Raw genomic sequence first — 24367 nt, 5'->3', positions numbered from 1 at the left:
ACAAAATGCTATTCCTATATATCATATATGTTTTAACACTGAAAAGATCAAAATACTCTCATTTATAAGCAGGAAGATGATAATCAGGCAAACCAAGTAGCAAAAGAAGACAAGACAACTGAAATTTCTGAAAGTGACTTCAAGTGAGTAAGATTTATAAACAGTAGAAAACAGTTTTAAAATGTTTTCAGGGAGAATTTTTCCTTTTAAATTATATTTGTATAACTTTCTTTAAAGTCAGTTGAGAGGCTAACCCAGTTCCAACATCAGAAGGTGTCTCAAAATACGGATTTATTTTCAATTTCTTACTTGAATGCATATGTCTGTAAGAGTTGGCATTTTGTTCATTAGCAAATCTTGAATCCCACTGCAGGCATTGGCAATATTTCTGAAACCATCAACTGAAACCTAAAGTAGGAAATGAAATGTTTATGTCTGAGCATGCCAAATAAAAATAATACAGGAATGACTGGAGAGCATTTCAGTACTTCAGGATCATAGGTACTTAGTTGCTCATTAATACAGGGAATGAATTAATCCTATGGAAAGAGAAACAGGCCCAAGACATGTGACAGACCCATGAATTATACACATTATAGTTAAATTTTAACAACAAATTCCAAATCCAGGATCCATTACGAAGATGTGTTTCCTAACCAAGTAAGAGAAATGTGCAAGAATTTCTACAGTCAATACAATTTCCAAGGGCAGCAGTGAATGTTACTGTCACAACCTTCATTGCTTTCCCAACCTTACAAGGTCTTAATGCATGGCAAATACATCTACTTCGAAGCAAGGCTTAAATGTGGCAAAATGTCTTCATCATTTTTTCCAGATTCATTATAAAATGTGTGCTAAATTCCAACAGAATACAAAGAAAGATCCTATGCAATTTCAACAGCATGGAGCTCATTCACAGAATCCTTCATGTAAGACCACATCACCAATTCTGCAGACTCAGATTAATTAACAGATTAATGCTCAGTGAAAGTATGAATGGACAAAGAGATCTGTCTACTCGTTTCTTCCTTTCATCACTGAAGGGAGTGACTTCAGGGTGAGATTCTAGGGAGTCAATTCTTCAACTGCTCAAATTCAATAGGTGCCATCACTCTTGGCCATACAAAGTAGTTCCTTTGACATATAAACCCTGTGTAAAATACAGGACAGTTTCCTTTCAGCTTCATGTTCTACAGACAACTTTGACATGAACTATTCCTTCCTGTGAAATAGTCCCCCCTTGATACTTACATGTAGTGATCTCACTGCTTCCCAGGGTTATAAAACTGTAGATTGTAATAATATAATGCAGCTCAGACTAAACCAGGAATTAATTTGCAAAGCATCCACAAGAAATGCAGTCTGGCATGTCCTCCTGGGCCCCAAAAAAGGCTTCAGGAGACAAGAATACAAAGGAAAAAACTTTGCAGATAAAGTACACTGGGAGGGATTATTGCTGTGCCCCACCTCTACAGTCACTGTGGAAGCCTGATTTGCTTACACTGCTTAAGGGGAGCAGAAGTGTAAAACACAGGCTTTGTGTAGGATATATATTTTAACTTACAGTGGACAATGTTTGCAGACCAGAGACAGTCACAGAAAAGCCAGCCTGAAGCTAAGCAGTTAATTTGTCCCCATAGATTTAGTGAATAGATGTACTGAAATGATAGAATGCTTGCAAAAATATCAAAGTTCACTTAATTTCATATTTTATAGTTTCTTAATTACAAGTAATAAGAACACACACAATTTTAATTCAGGTTTTGGCTTTAGAATTCCCTCTTTTTCCCCCTGAACTGGTTGTATTTGTGCAATGCACTCTGCAAGGTAGAATGCTGTCTGCAGATCAAAGGGATTTTGAAGAAACACTACTCTATGATTCTAGTATTGTCAATGCACTGTGAGTGCAGAAACCTGAAAATCAGTGTTCAGAACTGAGGAAGTACCCATGTGGTGCATAATGGACTCTCTTTCTAAAACTTGTTTTGTGTTGTTAAGAATGACAAAATGAATTGTGACATCCTTTCAGATGTTTGGCACATTACATAGATGGCTTGCCTCCACATGTGTTGTTTTTTTTTTTTTTAATATTCCACTATCCAAAAAAAGAAAAGCTTATACTAACATGTTCCTGGATTATATTTCTAAAAGTATAGAATAGTCTATGTGTAACTTATAATAAAGTACTGGTCAGTTGCTTAAGTTTGTATTCAGGAAATGCAAATAATTACTCCTTCTTCAATAAATAAAGAACATGGCTCAGATTTTCTTCCCAAGTGATGGCCCCTTTTTGCTGCTTGATGTGTCTAAAGAAGCCAGAGTTTAACAGTAAGCTGCCAAAGTGAGAACTCTCTCAATGAAGTCAGAGCACGAAGAACTCAGATAATGAAAACTGGTGAAGCCTACACATTGGCCAACAGATTCTCTGATATCCCCACAAGTACTCCAGAATGTCAAGAAACAAAACTGTCTATTTTTTTCCCCAGTGGCTTCTGATCTCTTATCCAGGCATTGCATTACAGCAATTGACTGAGCACTTGAAAACATTTTGGGCCAGAATAGTTCCAGTCTGAAAAATCAGCCATAGATGGCACCAAAAAGGAAAAGTCAATTTATTTGAAAATTTCCAGATTTCTAATTTATCTGAAAATACCTTTCATCAAACTGTTCTAGTTGTATAACTGACACTCAATATGTTAGTAAATGACATGCAATTGCTTTACACTCTTCCATCTTTTCAGTTTTGTGTATAATAGCTGAAAATTGTCCACCTGTCCTGTTCAGCTTAAGAGGCAGAACAATGAAATCTTTTGCTTTCTAGGTAATTCTCTGAGAACACCAATGGTGTAATAGGACCCCTTTTGAGCCAGGACACAAGAGAGTCTCTATATTTTTATGATAATTAACCAATTCATTAAAATATTTACCACCCATATCATAATGACACAATCCTAATTACTGAGATTTTATGCAAAACACACATACCTACAATTCATCCATTAATATTATCCTGTATTAATATAATAATCAAAGGAAAGACTGCCTTGGTTTATGTCAACTGACTAGAAAAAGTGTGTTTAATTCCCAGATTTCTGCCTAACTATGTTTTAATAGGCATTTAAATGTCCTGGTCCTCAAAACTCATAAAATTATTAGCATAATCACCCATGTTACAGATGGGTTTTCTAAATAGACATTCAGATCCTGCATAAGTAATGATAATACAAGAACCTTCCAGCCCTGGCCATGCTATGACTCTATGAAAATCAACTGTATCGTTAAAATGAAGGAAAAAACCTGAAACATGAAAAACCAGACAAAATATATATTTCATAGAATATATTCTGCTCTATAGAACACTTTTTAGCATAATTTAAATGTTTATACTACAACTTCACTACATTTTTCTAATTCTGCAACACTAGTCTTACAATAGTTCCCTTTGTTTTAGTTCATCTAATGACCGGGGGAGGCAGAGAGAGAATTCTATCTCATTAAAATGCTTTCTGCAAAAGTGATGCAATTTGATGCTCATTTTGGTTTAACTGTTTACTTAAGTATTCAGTAATAATCATTAAGCACTCTTCCACAATCCTGGGGAAACCCAAAATGGAGGCAGCTGTGGAATCCCTATCAGAGTTCTCAAATACACTGCTGAGCAAACCCACTTTCCTCTGGAAAGGGAAGGATTGTGGCTTTTCCAGTTTGATGATGATCATTTTTTTCTGACTACTATGAGATCAACACTCACTAAAGGCAGATCCTTACAACTCATGATTTCACTTCTCAGCAACTAGGAATGTTGCATTTGGAAAAATAACCAGTTACTGACGTTTTGAAAAAAAGTAAGTCAGAGGTAGGTACTTCCTAATTTTCCTCTAACCTCAGTCCTCATTTCAAATTTCACACTGTCACCACACGGTAGTCTCAGCATGATTCTCAGGAATAAGAAACAGACACAGTAAAGAGCAGTCAGAGCAAGACTATCTGCCCTATCTGCCTTCATTCTTGATTCTTAGTAATTTTTGTTAGATAGAAAATTAAACTGTTATATTCCTCAGACTCTATCTCTTTGTCATTTCACATGTATGCTGTAATTTGGAGAGTCTTCTCAGTGTATAAAGAAATACATGTGGGAGTCATTATTGAAACACTGGCCAACTTTTATTGCCTTACAGTTTGGCATTGCATATTGCTTGTGAAGTATGTTTCAAGGTACAGTATGTATTTGAAAGTCCCTAAAATAGTACCAGATTCTAAAACCTTAGTTTTCTTTAGAAGTTTAGCAGGAGACTAAAATAATGCAAAACATAAACTATTTTTAGATTGCATTTCAGTTATAAATACAAATTCAATGTATATAAATACAGAAATAAGGGAAGAAATAACAGAAAGAAAGAAAGGGAAGAAATAATAGAAAATAGTAACAAAGGCTAACTTTTAAATTAATCTTCAGAGGAAATCAAGTGTAAATTTGTAGTTTTCCTATGCAGTTGGGCTTCTATTTTTTTGCAGTCTAAGTTAAAACTTCATTTCCAAAACTCCTGATTTAAAATCCCAGCTAATCACGACTTAGTATTAATCTATTTATGGCTACAAAAAGCAAGCCTTGTTCTCATTATGCAGTAAGTACTCGCTGTTTATAGATCTGACAGTTTGTTGGAAGTGATCCAAACCTATAGTGCTATTATTCCTCAGTAAAATTTAAACAGCTGTAGTCATGTAATTCAAAACCCTGGAAGTCTGCTGCAGTGCTTGTTCTACTCAGTATACCATGAATGCAGGCTGCAGCCAGTCATATAAAGGATTCTCTTCACAGAATGAAAGAAAGACGTGAACTACAAACCTGACTGCAGCCTGAAAGGTCCAAATACATGAGCTTGTGGCAGCCTCTTCCAGAGCCCAGGTACAGTAAACCTTTGTCTGTGAATTTTCTGCAGTGAGCTAAACTCAGATATTGTAAATTGGTGAAGCTGGTTTGCAAAAAAAGTAAAACAGAGAGCAAATTATTACAAGAGTATGTTACAGAATCAAAATAACATAGAACACTATAGCTAAAGTTTTCTGAAAATTACTGTAAGAAAAGATGTTTGATATGAAACAGACTTTTTTCCTTGCTGAAGCTTGGAAACCCCTTTATTCTGCTGCATGTTTTCCTCTGCTCCTTGTATTGCAAACTACTGGGAAAAAACACTATCATGCAACATATTTCACCATATGTAAAGAGTATCGTTTAAAAGTTATCTCAAGTAACTGCAAAAGCTTACTTTTTAATTAACTGGGATTTTTGCATGCATAATTTGAAAGATAATAGACTTCTCAGTATAAGTTTGTTGGACTGTCTTTGCCATTCATTTTAGAAGCAGTGCCTGCTGGAAATGAAAACCAGAACTCTATCAAAGGACATTAAAACCATAAATGTACAGCTAGAGCTTCTCAAGTCATGTAATTATTTAGAAGAGTACTAAAAAAATAATCTGAAAAATTGAAAGGGATACAAAAGGGAATTATCCAAAAGTGAATCATCCAATATTAGGTTTTGATAAGCTATTTTGGAAAAAATGTCTTTACACTAAACATTAGTTAAAAGAAAGCAAACTGTGTAAGTGGAAAATGTTAGTCAACAGCCCACTGTAAAAGCAAGAATCTATACTTTGAATATACTTAAGTTTCCAGCTGCAGCTTTGGTTTATAACATACTGAAAACTATTCATTTTACTGAGCTTAGTTTCTAACTGGCATAAATAACAATTGCCACAAGCACCACAAATGAAAGCATACAGAAAATAAAACCAAGAATTAAGACCTACTGCTCTGGTGGACATTTAGTTATGAGCATATAGTCATGCAGTTCTGCATGTCAGCAAAAAAAAAGGCATTTTGAAGAAAGATGGGAACACCACTGAAGAGATGACTGCTAAAGGAGTCACATACATTTTTGGATCTGACTTTATACTTTGAATACAGAGTGGGGCAACATGCTAACTTGAACTGAACACCAACAAAAAAACAATGAAGCTGCAAAAGGATGTTATCACAAAACAGTGGCAATTACAAAAATACTAAGAAATTAAATATAAGATGACATTTCATGGGTTAAAAAAAGACCACGTGTATCAGACTCAGATATTAGAATATAAGGGCATGTGGTTTTGGTGCATTTTTTTAATGGAAGCATTTAGATAATATTATATACAGAGAGGAAAATATACTTTGTTGACACATAAGCCTTTTTGCATTTTAGCAACATATTCCACAGAAATAAGTGGGGAATATACTTCCATTGTTATACACATAATAATATACATTATTATCACAGAGAATATACTTCCAAACCTCTCTGACAAAACAGGTAATAAATTAAGAGATCATTTTTCACACTGGTGGTTCTGGGTCTTTTTAAATTTCATGTTGCCACAAGGTTGTGCAGCTCAAGACATAGGAAAGCCATTCTCACTGCACTTTGAAAACTGATCAAAACCTTCCAATACTTTTGAAGAGACACTGATTTTATTTACAGGTCATATGACCCAGTTTTGTGATCTGGGAATTTTGACAAATGCTTACTTCTGCCAGTTTTCAAGTGACAGATTTCATTAGAACTTCAGAACTACTGACAGTCCTTAATTTTGATACAGCCAAGTTCTTCAGGACTTCTGTCATCCCATTTTTTCAATTAATTTTTGGTACTAGCAACCTCAGGATTCTTGTTTTAAGGGAGCTTGAAAAAAATCACCTTCCAACATTTATTCCTGATAGGCACTATTTGTGTCTATCATATGCAACAGAACTTTTCAGAGGGAAACTGTAGCTGATGATCTGTATTGTATAATGCAGAAGTTAAAATGTTTGTATGGAACAGTAGGAGAGAATGAAAAAATGACAAAACACTTTTGACCACGCTTAGCCTACACTGCACTTGCTCCTCACTCCAGTAATGGACATGTGAAATGCAATTGCAACCAGCACATGCAGTATTATGAAATACAATACTGCCACCTCTAAGAACTTTCTGTTAGTTACAGGACCTGTGGTGAGCTTTTTTTATATACATATATCTATATGTCTAAATTTCTTAGTAAGAAGATATAAGTTAAAGGCAAAATATACTTTGTCAGTGAAAAAAAATTCCTTTTTGTTTTAAGTATTTCATTGCATTGAAAGCTTCACCTACTCTAGAGAATATTTGCTTGGATACATGCTATTTATGCATCAAAAGAAATGAGTGGTTCTGACTTTTGGTACCACCAGCATGCTCAGGTACTCAGGACAACATATGCTGAAGTTACTTACGGAACAAATATACTGAACTTTAGCAAATTCTGCAAAATATTTTAATAACATATCTAACTTGCAAATTTCTTGCATTGCCAGAAGTAATTGTACATGCCCAAAAAGTATTTTTCTAGAATGTTCTTCAAAAAGTTTCTGTAAAACTCTGTGAAATATATAGGGCAACCTAGCATAGTAAAAAGAAAAGGTAACTGCTATCTAGGTCAAGTGTACAGGACATTTTTTTCATTTTGCATAGCAGACAGAATCCTTTAAATCACTCAAAAAGAGTATTTCTACTATATATGCCATTAAGTTTCCTCTGAGATTAAAACAGACACATTTTCATATTTCTGTTTAATTTTACCTTGACAATAGTCTTAGTGTTCGATCAGTAATATCTGTATATGACAGATTTAAATAGAGAAGAGCTCTGCAACCTTCTGTTATGAGCCTCATGGATTCATCCTGAATAATAACAAATTCCAGAAATACATTAAAATTATATTCACATTAATTCATCTTACATTTTAATGCAGAGTAACAATGGAAAATAACCTGGAAAAGTATCTGTAAATCATCATAACTTTTATACACCAAAGACATTTTCTCTGAAAGCCTTAAAGTAGAATACTAAGTAGTAACATTACTGTTACTGACTTGAAATATGGTTGTTCCAACATTCCAGTCCAAGGAAACATTTTGCACTACATAGTCCTACAGAGCACCTGCTTCCTCTTTAGTTCTACTCTCTAAGCAGAGCATTAGACTTGTACTTGTAAGTACTTGACTTAAGTACTTGTAAGGCTTTCATGTTTTATCAACCTGCAGAAGAGGTACTATCTGTATTGTTCCACATTTTATTCCATTATGATATAATGGGAACAAATCTCCTGGTATGATGAATGTTTCATAGTAAACATCAATACAATAGAAAGGCAAAAAGTCAGAATTTACACATGGTAACAGTCAACTGTGTATCTTTGACCACCTCGTGGTCTCCTTGCTACTATTTCAGCTATCAGACAAAAGGATCATCAAGGTAACTGGAAATTTAATACCAATCAGCTTCAGAGAGGACAGTTTGTGCTTTTGAAATATATTCCTGCAACAAAGGATTTGAGAGAGATGGTATCAGTAAAAATAGGTTTGTTCAAGGAAGATAAACATAACTTGAAGAGAACTGAAGACATAGGGAATGGTGAGAAAGCACTGAGGGGATAGTTAGATAAGGAAAACTCTGAAACCTTCCATGTGAAAGTAGCACAACCAGGGGTCCATCTCTACACAAACAATTGTAGCATGGAAATGAAACAGTAGGAAGCAAAGTCCACACAAAGGTGGAGAGCATTTTGATTTCAGAGATGTGAAGGGCTGGCACACACAACTGGATGGCTGCAATCAACCATTACAGAATATTTAATTATGGCAGCCCTGGATGGTGAGAACAAGTTGCACTCTATGAAAAGCTACCCCTAAATGCAGGGAGCTTTGCATTGGAATAGGAGACAAGTCAGTGAAGAGCTTATTTGTAATGATTAGAAGCCAGACCTATGAGGATTACATTGTGCTGTATTGCTACAGACTGCTTGTTCCAGAAGAGAAGGTATCTGCCCTTCTTTGGGCAGCTGAAGGAAGCCTTGCAATTGTCTATCCTGGTAACTTACGAGAGACTTTAATCACTTTGATATCTCATGGAGAAATAATACTGCTGGGCACAAACAATCAGGGAGACTTTTAGAGTGTGTTTCTGAAGACAATTTCTTGATCCAGGTGACTGAAAAGTGTATCTTGACTTCAGCAAGGCCTTCAACACAGGCCTTTATAGCCATGGGGAAATTAAAGGCGGGACTTCTAGGTGAGGGAAAATTTTTCCAGATTGCCATGTGTGGTGCTAAATCCCATTGGTGGCTTGTGGCAACTCCCATCCCCCAAGGGTCAATATAGAGGCCAGTACTGGTAAATGTCTTTCTAGAAATGGTTTGGATGATAACAGAGTACATTCTCAGCAAATTCCCAGATTATTCTAAACTGGGGGGAGTACCAATAAACTGTAGGCTAGAACTGCTATTCAATGAGGTTTAGTCTGGAAAACTGGGCTGACAGAAACCTCATGAAGGTCAACAAAGTCCTGCATCTGGGATGGAATAACCACATGCATCAGTACAGCCTAGACCCTGGACAGAAAGCAGCTGTCAAACACACAGACCTGAGAGTCCTGGTCAGCAACAGTTTCAATAGATGCCAACAGTGTCTCCTTCTGAAAAAGGTGGCCAGCTGCTTACTAGGCTGTATTTGCAAAAGTGTGATCAGCAAGTCCTTGATATCCCATGAACCAGGCCCTAGCATCACCTAGGAATATACTCGCTGGTATGTAACAAATATGTACCAGCAAGCATGCTAACAATCAAACAGAATGAACAGTTATGAGCAACCATAATTTCTATTAAAAGGATCTTTTATTCTTTGATTTTATTATTAGAAAAAATTGGACATATCAATGTCATTTCTGATAAATTATTGATTAAAGCAGGGTCAAATGTTGTTTTTACATCAGAAAAGAGCAATGAAAAAATAGTAGAGAAGATTAATAGAAGCAATATAAAACTGAAAATATTAAAGGAATGAGAATGAACAAATACATAACAGTGATTGCATACTTCAGACACCTTTCAAATAAAGACTCTCACAAGTATTTTGAAATTTAGTGAGACATTTTTAGAGCCTAAGTGCATTACCGAATGAAGGAATAAAGGAACTTGAAAAACAATATAGGATTAAAATGTATTGTTATTGACAACTCCAAACTTAAATCAAAAAACCCTCCCCCGGATTGTGAAGTTTTGAAGCCTGTTCATTAAACTAAATTGAGATTGGGTACATAATTTTTGCCCTGGCATTGTAGGAAAAAAAAATGAGAACTTCACTGGATATCTCTGAATCCGACTAAACTCCATTTTCCAAGTACTTAAGAATAACAGTCTCTACTTTTTATCTGGAAGATTTGTGTATTCAAATAACGATAGCACTTAAAAAATCTTCCTTCTTGGTATTAATTTCAGTTTATGGAAAAAGGCTGCAGTACTTACAGTTAATCCCTGGCACTCAGAGAGATTTAAGTCTTGCAAATTCTTACACTGACCTAAAAGTAAACAAACACAAAAATGTCACATTAAAAGTGAACAGTTCAAATTTTCAGTGTACAACACAAATGTAAGAATTCCCTTTACAGATTCAGTCTATCTAGGCCAATATCCTCCCAGAAACAATGGCCACAGCAGATTACTGAGAAGAAAGCACAAAAAACTAAAATTGGAATAAAAGTTGGAGCAAGCTATCCTGGGGAAATGTCTCCTCTTACACTCTATCAACTAATGGCCAGCATAAGAAGTGTGTTTTCAGTCTTATGTTACCATAGAACCAGAAAGATACCTAACGAAACAATTTCATCTAAGGAAATGCCAGAATTAAGTTTTCCAAACAGGTTTATCTCTCCCTCTGAAAGTAAAGGTGAAGCTATCAGAACAATTGTAGGAAAAGCCTTTCCATCTTCTGCAGCTATGGAATGTCAGAGAATTTTGCTCTCTGAGACAGTCTCTTCTGAGTGCATGTAATTTATTATTTTTAAAAACATCTATTTTACAGACATTGTTGCAATTCTAAAAAAAAATATGAAACACAGATGTCTGACACTAGAAACAACATTTACACATCCCTTCAGACACTTTCCTAACAAGTTTAGAGTCTATCCCTCAGGGTAAAGATGCAAAAAGTCCAAGGTAATACCTTTTACCTTAATTTAATCTTCAAAAATAATGGACCTGTCTAAACTGAAATGAAAAAAAGATGTCTGTCTGTACCTAATATTGAAAATGCAGTATGGAAGATTTACATGAAAACATGTATTTGGCTTACCATGTGAAAATAGCAATCAAGCATCAGTACAATAGATCTGTACATTCATTGCTACAAGGACTGTGACTTCACTGCTAGGCTGTCAGAATGTGTAACTCAGAGACTTTTGAAGAGCAGCACAATATTGAGAGGAACTGCACAACTCAAAAAAGAACTTGACCAATTCAAATCACCTTTGAGGCTCCTAAGCCACAAAAATGACATACCTCTTACACGTTTACACTGAAGAAGGATAGGCTTAGACTGGATATTAGGAAAAAATTCTTCAGTACGAGGGTGGTGAGACATTGGAAGAGATTGGCCAGAGAAGTTGTGGATGGCCCCTCTCTGGAAGAATTCCAGGCCAGGTTGGATGAGGCCTTGAGCAACCTTGTCTAGATAGGAGTAGTCCCTGCCCATGGCAGGGAGGTTGGAGCAGATGATCTCTAAAGTCCCTTCCAACCTAAGCCATTCTATGATTCATGGTTGTTTGCCCTAGCATTACATGAGACACACTTATAACTTCACATGTGAATCTGTACATGCTACTGAAAGCAGCTGCTCATTTTGGTACTATGGTAGAGTATAATTTAGTTATAAGACAATGTAATACTATTTAAAAACACAGTTCAGACCTGGGAGATGGAAGGGAAGAGGAAATAATATCTCCATAGTTCATAGAATCATAAAAAGTTAGGGGTTGGAAGGGATCTCAAAAGATCATCCAGTCCCATGCCTCCTGTCAAAGCAGGGTAACCTATAGCAGGTCACACAGGAACAAATCCAGGGGGGCTTTGAATGTCTCCAGAGAAGGAGACTCCACAACCTCCCTGGGCAGCCTGTGCCAGTGCCCTGGCACCCTCACAGTGAAAAAATTCGTCCTAATATTTATATGGAACCACCTATGCTCCAGTTTATAACTGCTGCAGAGGAGTAACCATAGTTATTTGTTATCTTAGCTCCCCTTCCAAGTTATTTTTCTGTTTCTAAGCTCTACTGGGTACATTACGAGAATGGTGAACAGTTAAACAACAAAGAGGATCCCAGTGATGACTCAATTTTCAAAAAACACATGGTCAGTTTACACTGATTAACATATAGCTGGCAAAAAAGTAAAGAAAATATTTCATTTTTAATGTGAGGGATAAAATCATCAATTCAAAACTTATTCACACTGTGAACTAACAGAATCTGAATGCAGACAATTGGCAACAGGAATAAAATGGAGGAACCAAAAAATGGGCTTTCCAAGACTAGGATTCCATACATCATCAGGTTTTAAGGTCAAAAAGGACCGAGCCTAACAGAAAAATGTTCACAACCATAGAGAAAAAGTAACTAAATAGTTAAGCTAAACAGTGAAGAATTTAAAAAACCTTACAGAAGGAATGATACTGACTAGCATAAGTAGGAAATTTTTGATATGGACAAAGTTAGAAAATACAAAAAACTGAAGGTTAAAAGGCTTCTAAGGAAATACAACCTTGTGGGCAAGTTTCACTGAAAACGAAGGAAAAGGGAAGTACACAGGAGTACAATGGGAAATTCAGAAGGCAACATAGGCCAAAAAATTACTAGAAATAATGAGGCAATTTTGAATACTTGCAGAGAGCAGACCTTGCCTTCCCCTACCAATAATCCCTAAAGATTGTGTTGGGCTTTCTTGGAAAAGCAAAAGCTCCTGGCTTACCTCTCTGTACATTCCTTCCTCAGGTGGCCAGACCTGGAAGCTGTTTGAAGCAGGCCATGACCAGGATCTGTGGGTTTTCTTTGCACTCTACCTATGTTCAGATGCATAGAGCATCTATGCAAAAGCTATTGCTATTGCAAGCTATTGCAAAAGATTATTTCTGGGTCCTTCTCAGAGCAGTCCAGCCAACACTCTGTACCTGACATGGGCCACAAGAGGCACTTGGTAGTAGTAGGGCTCATTGGATAGATTGGGGCTCAGCTGGAAAACAAGTCCACACTTGTGTGCAGTCTAAAACTGGGGGTTTGGTAGGCACTGGATGACTCTGCCTGGTCTGGCTCTGTATGTGTTGCAATGGATCAACAACCAGAAAGCTGGAAAATACCAGCTTCAAGCTCCTCTTTCAAGATGAACTTATATACAAAGAAGTCTCAGCCTGATGCCATTTTCCTGAATAGACAAGAACCTTCTAGCAAAGATCAATTAGAAATTGGTCCATAGTTACCCATGTTTAATCAAAATGGACAGTAGACCAGAGACAGTATAAACAGCAACAAAAAAGAGATCGATTTAATCTCTGAAGTATTTGTGATGCTCTCAGTAGTGTGATGACCGAGGATTTTACTGAATGCTGCACACTATGTACAAGCTTCCATGAAAATGCTTGTTTCATCTCTTCTAATGTTTTACTTTTCTTCCAACACAGGGAGCCCATATACCCCAGGTGTGCCTCCTCAGATCTGTACAACACTGATTATCCAAAAATTTCAACAGTTCCAGCTGTCAGAGCAAGTAACTGGGGCCAGCTGAATGTCAGGATGCAAATAGTTACTGTTGTACTACTACTACTTCTCTGTAAAGCATCTGACTGTAGGAAGACAAGGAATAGGAATCTGAGAAACAATGAAAGGGAAAATATCTTTAGGAGAGCATCTAGCACTGTTAAGCGCAATGCCCGAGGCCTACCATGTGATATATACACTTATCTTCATGAGAAATACCTAGATTGCCAGGAAAGAAAGCTGATTTTTGTGGCACCTGATTGGCCAGAGGATTTAAAACACATGCTGCTAGCAAGAAACAGGATTCGCAAACTGAAGAATAATATGTTTTCCAAATACAAAGTACTGAAAAGCCTGGATTTGCAGCAGAATGATATATCAAAAATTGAGAGTGAGGCTTTTTTTGGTTTGGATAAACTTACCACACTCTTACTTCAGCATAACCAAATTAAGAGTTTATCTGAGGAGATTTTTATTTATACACCCAGTCTGAACTACCTACGTCTTTATGATAATCCCTGGCATTGCAACTGTGAACTAGAAACCCTTGTTACAATGCTACAGGTTCCAACAAACAGGAATCTGGGGAATTATGCCAAGTGTGTGTACCCAATAGAACTGAAAAATCAAAAGCTGAAGCAGATAAAAGCTGAACAGCTGTGTAGTGAAGAGGACAGGCAGGACCCTCAAAACATAAGGCAGAAACCTGAAGCTGTCAAACCAGAATTTGATTCCTCTTTGTGCCACATGTATGTGTTTCCTGTACCAACTCTGAACTGCAAAAGAAAAGGTTTGTATCTCTTGTTATAACTGAATAATTTTAATATTCTTGCTCTTTTACTACACTTATATTATTTGCATTAATAAATATAGTACTAGTACAGGCTTTACTTACTTTAACTGTTGACTAATACTTCCAACTAAAAGCAACAAGTAGGAACACCTTCCACATCTTACCTCTGCTCTTCAGCCCAAATTCTACAGATATTCTTTATTGCTCTAGTGTAAACTATTCAACAAAAATCAAGAGGAATAGAATTAGGTAAATAATTAAATCACTTGAAGCACCAGCACCTCTCTACTTTGATTTTACAGCTACCAAAATACTTTGCTGAAATTGTTGTACAGATAGAGAAAAGCAGAGAGTGTAATTTCTTCTTTCTAGTGTACTAACATAAAAATAGCAATAACTTTCACAGAAGACAGCTGTGAACCAGGACTGGAGCAGCCAGCTGGGCTTACAATGCCCAAAGGATCCTGATTGCAAAGGCGAGCAGTTGAATTCTCACATTTTCTGTGCAATATCTCCTCTACTAAAGGAAGAAATTGTATGCTTTTGTTCATAAAAAAATACATCCTCTGCCTTCTTCCTCCCAGCACTCAGTAAACATTTCAAAGTTGATGGGCCTACAAGAAATGTTTTTCAGACAGTTGGATCCATTCCATTCCTAAATCCTTCTCAGGCTGCTAAAACCCACAGTTAAGCCTTAAGGGTAAACCAGCTGTAGCAACACAAAATGCACATTTATTCATGATTTATGCTTCCCTTATTTTATCCCATGATGAAACCAAGAAAACAACAAAACAATTCAGAGCAGAGTAATTCTTTAACTCTACAAATCTGAAATAGTAAGCAATGCAAGAAGAAGCCAAAATTGGAAGCATTTTTCCCAGATTTTGTAAAGCATTGTCTGTAATACAATATCACTGCAATTTGTTTTGTACACTTGCAGCTTGCAATGCATTTGCTAAACTTCTTCTTCCTGTAACAGTGACTTAAATTTATATAACTACTGTGTGTGTCTTTATTCTTGCAAGCTAATGCCAGAGACAAGCTTATAAGTCTTTATAACACTGCAATACCTGAAGAATAAACAATTTCAGTATTTGATTGGAAGGTTTTTAATTAAAAATGGCTTACATTTTGCTTTTTTCCACTCTTGAATTCCTTCCTTCTTCATGTGCCTCACTGTTCTCTGTTTTACCATGCAGTTACTGCATATTTTTCTTAATGACTTTATTAACGATTTATGATTTTTTTCTGGCTACTATTTACTATTCATCTACACTTCTTTTCCTTGTAGATAGGATCTTAATTATTAGATTACAGGCTACAATCTTAATTATCCTTCATAGGATCTCAATTATATAATTATTACCTTATGTCTCCAGTAACCTGTACCACTGACAAAAAAAAGGCATAGACTATAAATCTTCTACTATAAATAAGACTGACTTTAGCTCAAAAAGATGAGCTAAATATATGAATATACTAAAAAAATTTTCTAGATGTATGTTACTTTTTTCTCTAAGTTCATAGAAACATTCAATATGATCTGCTATTCATAGGAGTTTCACAGGGATTGATGGTATTTAAAAATGTATTACTGTCTTCAGTACTAATAACATAGGAAGAAAGCTACTTCAACCTCTACATGAGTGTACTAGAGGATACAGGGACTCCCTCTTGCAAGTCAAAACCCAAGTATGTCAGTCCAGGGCCTCCTGAATCTCTAGCACAGACACATTAGGTACTTTTTATATCTTTTAGGAAGTATCAGATCTGCAGTGCATATGCCTGACAGCCAGATGCAGATATCCCATGGACTTTTGGGATTTCTGAACATATGGTGATCTTCGATGCAAGCATTGTACTTACTGTCTTTGCATGTGATTACTGTGCAGCAGATGCAAAAGTCCACTGGAATGTTCCTCAAAAATAGAATTATAATGCCCCCAAAATCCTGGGAAACATCTCTAAATTCACATGGACAAGATTTCAGGGTAGGAAAAAAAGGTGCATCAGAGGACTAAACAGTAAGATGACATGAAAAGCTGCAATCCATTATTCTTTTACAATGAAGGGGATGCGGTTACAGTACAAGTACAGGGTATCTCTAAGGAGATGTGACAACAGGTCAGCAGCTTTCAGTTAGTGCCATAAAGGAATGGCATTTTCCTCACAAAAGGAACATCTTAAAAATGCATATTACCATATGTATGTTCATATGTGTATGAACTTATTTCTATCTCATCAGACGAGTGCTACACCAGATATTTCAGTACTTCAGAATGGAAGTACCCTGTGTCCTTGTTTTCATTTTACCAAAAAAAGCAACAAAAGCTGGATGCAAAAGTAACATCTTGCTTTTCTGCAGAAGAATTTGTATTTGTAAGAGCAGTTGAAAAAAAAAATCTGCTTTCTAGTACTGCCAAACACTCCAAGTGCCTAAATACAAGCTTTATTTGCATTCACTTGCTGATAAATAGGCCCTGAAACTCTGTCATCTTCACAAACAGGAAGCACTCCAACTAGAGCAGGCTGGAGTAGTTATAATGTTTATGTATGTATAATACCAAAGCTCTGCTCAAAATCTGATATAAGGCAAGAAGACTCTGAAAGAGTACAGAGAAGTGTTTCAAAAATACACTGAAAACACAAATTTCACACAGATCTAGAAACTACTTGCTTTCATTCAAAGATGGTCAAATAAGAGATGCTGCTCATTTTCTTGTAATAACAGCCCAGGTTTGGAACACTCATTGAGTGAACATAATCCTAGAGATTAGGTTTATCAACATTATCCTCAGAGAATTCAAACCAGAGTTTGCATTTCTCAAGCACATGCCCTTACTACTGGACTAGATGCAATTCTTTCTGTAACTCTCACAAGGAACACTCTAAGGATACACAATGGTGACAGAGAGGTGCTTGGATTGGTAACACCAATCACACAAGTAGGATAGAGAAGTAGATAGCCAGAATGACTCTATACTGCCTGAGCATATAACAAGCATATTAAAAAAAAAATAAAGTCTTATTTTTACTACAATACTATATAACAGTAACTACAGAACTATATTTATTACTGTAAATACTATCACAACTAGCACTTTCATTGCTGATAAATTAGAACATTTTACCTCTTGGTAACACAAAGCAAAGGATCGTGGAAGAAGATCACATACCAGTGAGTAAAACAAGAGGGCATGGACCTAAGCTCTGTCAGGGGAGGTTTAGGTTAGATATTAGGAAAAAAATTCTTTACAGAGAGGGTGATCAGGCATTGGAATGGGCTGCCCAGGGAGGTGGTGGATTCTCCGTCCCTGAACATTTTTTAAGAGACTGATATGGCACTCAGTGCCATGGTCTGGTAACCACAGTGGCAGTGGGTTAAGGGTTGGATTTGATGATCTCAGGGGTCCTTTCCAACCTGGCTGATTCTGTGATTCTGTGAACATTTTTTAATACAGTTACTCTAGTTTCTTTTCTTTAAATGATCAAGCCCTTCACACATACTTTTTATTACCATAGTATCTTCATATCCCTATGCAAATGAACAGTACAGTTCCTTTAAAATAAAAACATAAAATGCAGAAAAGAGGCTTTACTACAATCACTAATGAAGAGAGTCATTTTCACATCAAATGTAAAGATACAGGTGAATATAGCAATGACATTTAGAAGCTGAAAAAAAACATGTTGACACTATTGGTGGGGACAAAAGGGACAGAAAACAAGAAACAGTGATGCTACAATGGCATAAATCTGTGTGGTGTGCAAGAGTGATACCTAAGTGGTAAGAATAATCTAAAGCTGACACAAGTTATGTCTTTTCCATCTTTTAAGATTTAAAGAAAGTTCCAGGCAACATACCCCCAGATATAGTTAAACTTGATTTGTCCCACAACAAAATCAGACAACTACGAGCCAAGGAGTTTGAAGATGTAAGTGAACTGAAGATATTAAACCTAAACAGTAATGGAATAGCTTACATTGATCCTGGTAAGAATAATTTTAAGTATCTTTTTAAAAATTATTCAGTTTGTATTAATTATAAACTGTTATAGGGTCTCTATGAAATATGAATGGGAGAGAAAAGGATTTTAAAATCTAGAACTTGGTGCCAATTTTACCCACTGTACCACTGAACTCATAAAGTAAAGGTTTGCACTGAAATGCATTCGTCATAGAAGTCAATGAAGACTGATTTCAGCTGCCCCTTCTTAATACTAAACAAACCAACTATAAAAATTTAGTTTGGCAGACTGAAAGATAATCATTTCACAAAATGCTAACTAGCTGAATGACTACAACCTTGTTCCTAGTCAATTTATTTAAATTAACTCTCTTGCCATTAAATGAAACAGTATATTCCCAAAAAGTATGAACTGCTCTCTGAAATGTGACTCAGAAGCATTATTATGAAGCTCCATGTTTATCTCCCATATCTTAAAATATTAAAGGTTCTATACACTACAGATAAATAAATATAAACAAAAAATATTAGACCTTAACATTGTTTCCATATTTCTGCTTCTGCAAAATGTAAACAACCACAGAGTTCTATGAGCAAATAAAATATCAATTCACCTCCACTGTCCCTATTCCACACTCATGCATGCTCATGAGGTGTTTTATAACTCTACCAACAGTACAACTGCCCTAATGCTGACATATTTATACCACTATGTCTGTTCTCAAGGCACAAGCCATATTTTGCAGTTCACTGTTTGAATAGTCTATTTTGTAACCTTTGGCCAAAAAATTTTGATAAATTTATGATTACAAAAATGTTTTACTTGGTGCATATATGCATGTCTTTTTCTAACTCATCTTTATAAGGTACCAATAAATATTTTTCTATTGTCTAGCTGCTTTCTCAGGCCTCAATAACTTAGAGGAGCTGGATCTATCAAACAACAGCTTACAGAATTTGGAATATGGAGTACTTGAAGATCTTTATTTTCTGAAAATTCTGTGGCTGAGAGAGAATCCTTGGAGATGTGATTACAACATTCATTATCTTTTCTACTGGTTGAAGCATCACTACAATGTCCATTATAGTGGCCTTGAATGCAAAATGCCTGAGGAATACAAGGGATGGTCTGTTGGAAAATACGTTCGAAGTTATTATGAGGAGTGTCCAAAAGACAAGCTGCCTGTTTATCCAGAAACTTTTGATCTGGACAAAGAGGATGAGGAATGGGAACGACACAAAGAACAGTCGGTTCAAACAGTAAAGAAGCATGGTGTAATTGTCACTGTGATAGGCTAACAAGGGAATTTTTTAATTTTTTTTTTTAGTACATTCAAATATTTGATTCTCAAACAAAGAAACACATGTTGTTTACATTTTTTGTTAATTATACTGATTGTTTGTAGGCCTGCCTGCCTACAAAGTTTTATGTTTGTTGCTGTTAATAATTACAGAATGGCATTAGATATACAGCATTTTTCATCAAGTAATTGTTTCTGACAATTTGTTCTGGACATTCTTGTGATATATGTTTGCAATATTTTAAACTATACATTAGAAATCAATAGACAGAAATGTACATAATGTGGTGGGGAGGAGCTGTCTTATGTATGAGCACAGTTTATGCGTTGCCACAGAACTTGCTGCAGAATTGTGTCAAAGTCATGTTTTTCTTGAATGTATCAACAGTTCTTTGTATCTATCTATTTCCTGAAATATTCCCAGAAAACATTTTTAAGATTTTTGTATCAGCTTCCTGTTGTTTTATTGTATATGAAAAACCAAACTGAAGATTAACCTTAAATACAGTTCTAGAAAAACAGGAATGGCAGTTGTTACACTGATTAGGATTCAAACCCAGAAGATAGGTTTTACTTGCTGATTTACCAGTGTTCCTGCTCAGTCTTGAGTGAATAACTCAGCCTTTGCCTCAAGCCATGACCTGTCAACACATGGTTGGTTCCCCAGGATCCAGCTCCACATGCTCATATTTGCCTTGTTGGATTTTGCAGTAAGCAGAGCTGAAGTCTTTCTAGGAAACATTTTGTGTTGTCATGTCAGTTGATTAAATGACATCACAGATTAAATGACATCACTTACAGTGAAGAGGACCACGTGAAGGCTGATGTGGTCTGCATCCAACACACCAGTGTCCATCCAGACTGAAGGTAAGTATGCTTTTGAGTGCTCATTCAAAATGTGGGACATTCTTAAAGTCCACCCTTCCCTCAGCTCATTTGTGAAATGCACTTTATAGCACCTCTTTATCACACAACTGTCCATGTGAATTCATTAAAAACTGTGATTATTCTAATACTATTATAACAGAGCCATACAAATGCCCAGGTAAGTAGGCAACATCTCTAAAGATAAAACTTCTTGCTACATAATATACTGGCTGAAATGATTTTTTTTACCAAAAAAAACAAAACAAAAAAAAAAACAAACAAAAAAACCCCAGCAGAACCAAAAAACAGACAAAACTGGCTTTATTGGATATTTTTACCTTTTACATAACAGTTCTGGGTTGGTTTGGTTTGTTTTTGTTTTTAATTTCTACATCAGTTAACATAGAACTAGCAGAACTAGTGTCATGGTTTAACTAGTGCCTCTTACAGGCAGATATTATAAACCCTTTTTTACACACAAAAAGGATGAGTAATTCCCCAGGCTCACATCATGGACAAGTCTGAAAGTCTGAGATGCCAGATTAAAACTTCAGTATTCCCAGCTCAAGCCCTAGACCAGTTTCCTGGTGTTAGATCAGTGAGAAAGAGTAAGTGCAGAATACAGATTCAGGCCCAAAACTTTAAATATCTGTTGGCTATCATTGAAGAAGTTCTGGAACACTCCAGAGTGAAATTTGCTCCTTTAAAGATCTGCACACAATTGCAATGTTGTGGGTTGCTCTCATGCTTTAATCACAAGCCCAAAAAGTCACACAGTTTGTTTTAGAAGTGCAATAGGAAGCACTCAGCACTTTTATGCTAACATGAAATAAAAGAACAACATAAAGGAAAATTCAGAAATTATTAAGGGTGGTTGCAATAACAAAAAATCCTTAAGCAAACACATCCAGTTATTAACTATATTCCTTCGTTCCTCCATTGCTTAGATTATGAAAATATTTCATGGTGATTACTAATAAACCAAATAATGTAGCCATTTATTCTGCAACATCTTTTTAAAGCTTTATATAAAATACAACAGTATCTGACTCATCCCTGCTTCTCAGGATATCCTAAGCATTATCTCAGTTATTAAATGTTAAACCAGATAAAATGGAAAACAGATTAAAGTCTCATTTGGACATTAACATTCAGAAAACAGGGCATTTTCTAGACACTTGAAAGAGCTGAAAGTAAAAAATTCTGTTGTAAGTAGACAGAAGGGTTTTCTGCATGGTGGCATTTTCAGACACCCACACTGAGGATGTGGCAGGATAGACAGGAACTGCAACTGCAAATATTATATGAACACAAGAATGGAAGTACTAGATAAGGGTAATATTGGGTGGTATTTTCTTCTGACAGAAAATTATTTGAGAAAAGAATGTACAAACCAGAAAAGCATATAGGAAAATCATGGGCCTTTCTTTTCCTCTATATGCATAATTTCTCTCAATTCCCCTGTTTTCTCTGTCCATATGCAGGAAATGTCTGTATGATAGTGTATTGCTTTCCTGATATGCAACAGCACTAGGAGTGCAGTGATAAGGGATAAACTACAGTACTCTATAGAAGCAGTGCCCCCTCTCTAAAAAGCACAGAGGAAGCACAGAAAAGATTATTTTGTGCCATGTTTTACCATGACAGGGGGAATGGAAACAGATGGCAATCAGCAGACTGAAACTACAGCTTATACAATCAGCATGTTTATATTTCTAGGTTGAATTATTTTTAGATACAAATTAGTTAAATAATGTCATTTAAAAGGCAGGGTGTATATAAAATCGAATTATATCACAATTATACCACAAGATCATTTTTAACTTCAAACACAATTAACATTTCTATGGTTTTTGTTTTGTACTCAGATACATAAGAAAAACAAAATCATGCAAGCATTTAACATTTCTTAATACAGCTTCCATAATGGAGCTGGTGTGGCTGTGTATGATTTATCTTGGCTTGCTTTCTTTATCAGCTGCCAAAGTTCATTAAGATATTGAATTTAACTATTTAATCTAATATTTAAACTAAACAACTTGCATGCTGATATCATTGAGAATGTTATTTTATCCTGTTATGTAAAAGCCATGATCAAATAGACTTTTTATTCTCAGACAGTTGTTCTTTTCTGTCACCACTCTAGAGAATAAGTCATTCTGACCCATAATTACAGAGTCACTTTCTAAAACAAAAGAAAACACAAAACACAAACAAAAAAAATGTTATAGGCTGTATCAACAATTTCAGTCATGTTTTATCTGATTATAGAATAAATACATTATAGTCTCAAAACATCAAAATATACTTCTTATTTGGAAAACAAAAATGTTTTCCTTTTCTTTACACATTTTCATTCAATTGAAGCACAGGCTAGAAAAAAGTCAATCTGTAACATTCTCCTGCTTGAGAAACACAGAAGTAAAGCTGTGCCAGATACCAAAATAATTTCTTTGGGATCTTGCCTAGTTGTAGCCAAAAAGCTTTTTTCTCATTAAAACAGGACCAAGTTGTTTTAACACTCTTCATGATAAGATGGCTGAATAACAGTTAAGATGCAGGTAATTCTTAACAAATCAAGTACACATTCACAGCTAGCACAGAACCTCTAACACTGACCATAAGGTTTTGTTTCTCTTGCACACTTCTCTGTGTAGTGGAGCATACAGCTGCACTGAGGAAAAGATTACTGACCTGCAACTATTGCAAAGAATTGTCACAATGGGAACTAAACTCTGATCACATGGTCACATTTACTTCCACACATATTATCAGGAAAGACTAAAATGCTTTACTACACCCAGAGGGACTCTGTTTTGGCAGTAGAAGCAATTACCTATAATTTGTGCTAAAACTTTAACCCCATGCTAGTGTCTTGGACCTTGCTTTGGTTTTCTTTTTTTTTTTCCTATCTGTGAGCCTCTTGTTGGAGGCCAGCACCTACTGGTATAACCTAGTATTGAGTCCAGTCCTGTTTAACAGCTTCACTAATGATCTGGATCATAATGTTCACAAAAAGGGCCAGAAGGAGGTCCCAGGAAATGCCAGGCCTGTCAGCCTGACCCGAGTGCCTGGCAGGGTTATGTAGCAGATCATCCTGGGGGCAATCACACAGCACCTACAGGAGGGACAGGGGATCAGACCCAGCCAGCACGGGGTTAGGAAGGGCAGGTCCTGTCTGACCAACCTGATCTTTTATCATCAGGTGACTGCCTAGGGGATGAGGGGAAGGCTGTGGATGGAGTCTCCCTGGACTGCAGGAAGGCCTTTGACACCATCTCCCACAGCATCCTCCTGAAAAAGGTGTCAGGAGCACTCTGTGCTGGGTCAGGAACTGCTGGAGGGCCAGGCCCAGAGAGTGGTGCTGAACGGTGCTGATCCAATTGGCAGCTGCTCACCAGTGGTGTCCCCCAGGGATCAGTGCTGGGCCCAGTTCTGTTTAATATCTTCATTGATGGTTTAGACGAGGGGTTTGAGACCACAATTAGTAAATTCGCAGATGACACTAAGCTGGGGGGAATGTGGGTCATCTGGAAGGCAGGAGGGCTCTGCAGAAGGACCTGGACAGACTGGAGAGCTGGGCTGATTCCAAAGGGGCGAGGTTCAACACGGCCAAGTGCCGGGTCCTGCACTTTGGCCACAACAACCCCATGGGGAGCTCCAGGCTGGGCACAGAGTGGCTGAGAGCAGCCAGACAGAAAGGGACCTGGGAGTCTGGATTGACAGGAAGCTGAACATGAGCCAGCAGTGTGCCCAGGTGGCCAAGAAGGCCAACGGCATCCTGGCCTGTATCAGGAACAG

The 24367-nt window shown here is 36.5% G+C and overlaps 2 protein-coding genes across 4 annotated transcripts in view; one reads left to right on the top strand and one right to left on the bottom strand.

Annotated features, from left to right (window-relative positions):
* FBXL13 (F-box and leucine rich repeat protein 13) overlaps positions 1 to 24367 on the bottom strand; it is a 71720-nt gene that overhangs the window by 25505 nt on the left and 21848 nt on the right. For all 3 annotated transcript variants that reach the window (XM_071734000.1, XM_071733998.1, XM_071733999.1), the window contains 4 exons: positions 10362 to 10414; positions 7640 to 7740; positions 4847 to 4973; positions 310 to 408 (listed from right to left, as the gene is read on the bottom strand). In XM_071734000.1, coding sequence (XP_071590101.1) covers positions 310 to 408; positions 4847 to 4973; positions 7640 to 7740; positions 10362 to 10414 — 380 coding nt within the window. The remainder of the gene's footprint in view (positions 1 to 309; positions 409 to 4846; positions 4974 to 7639; positions 7741 to 10361; positions 10415 to 24367) is intronic.
* Positions 4728 to 20220, top strand: LRRC17 (leucine rich repeat containing 17). Its single transcript, XM_071734017.1, has 4 exons — positions 4728 to 4906; positions 13563 to 14428; positions 18269 to 18424; positions 19294 to 20220. The coding sequence occupies exons 1-4, from the start codon at positions 4875 to 4877 to the stop codon at positions 19695 to 19697; spliced, it is 1458 nt and encodes a 485-aa protein (XP_071590118.1). The 5' UTR covers positions 4728 to 4874; the 3' UTR covers positions 19698 to 20220.

Source organism: Heliangelus exortis, chromosome 1 (genome assembly GCF_036169615.1).
Source record: "Heliangelus exortis chromosome 1, bHelExo1.hap1, whole genome shotgun sequence".
Taxonomy (NCBI): Eukaryota; Metazoa; Chordata; class Aves; order Apodiformes; family Trochilidae; genus Heliangelus; species Heliangelus exortis.
Note: the sequence above shows the minus strand (reverse complement) of the source record. Positions and strands in the feature narration are given on the sequence as shown.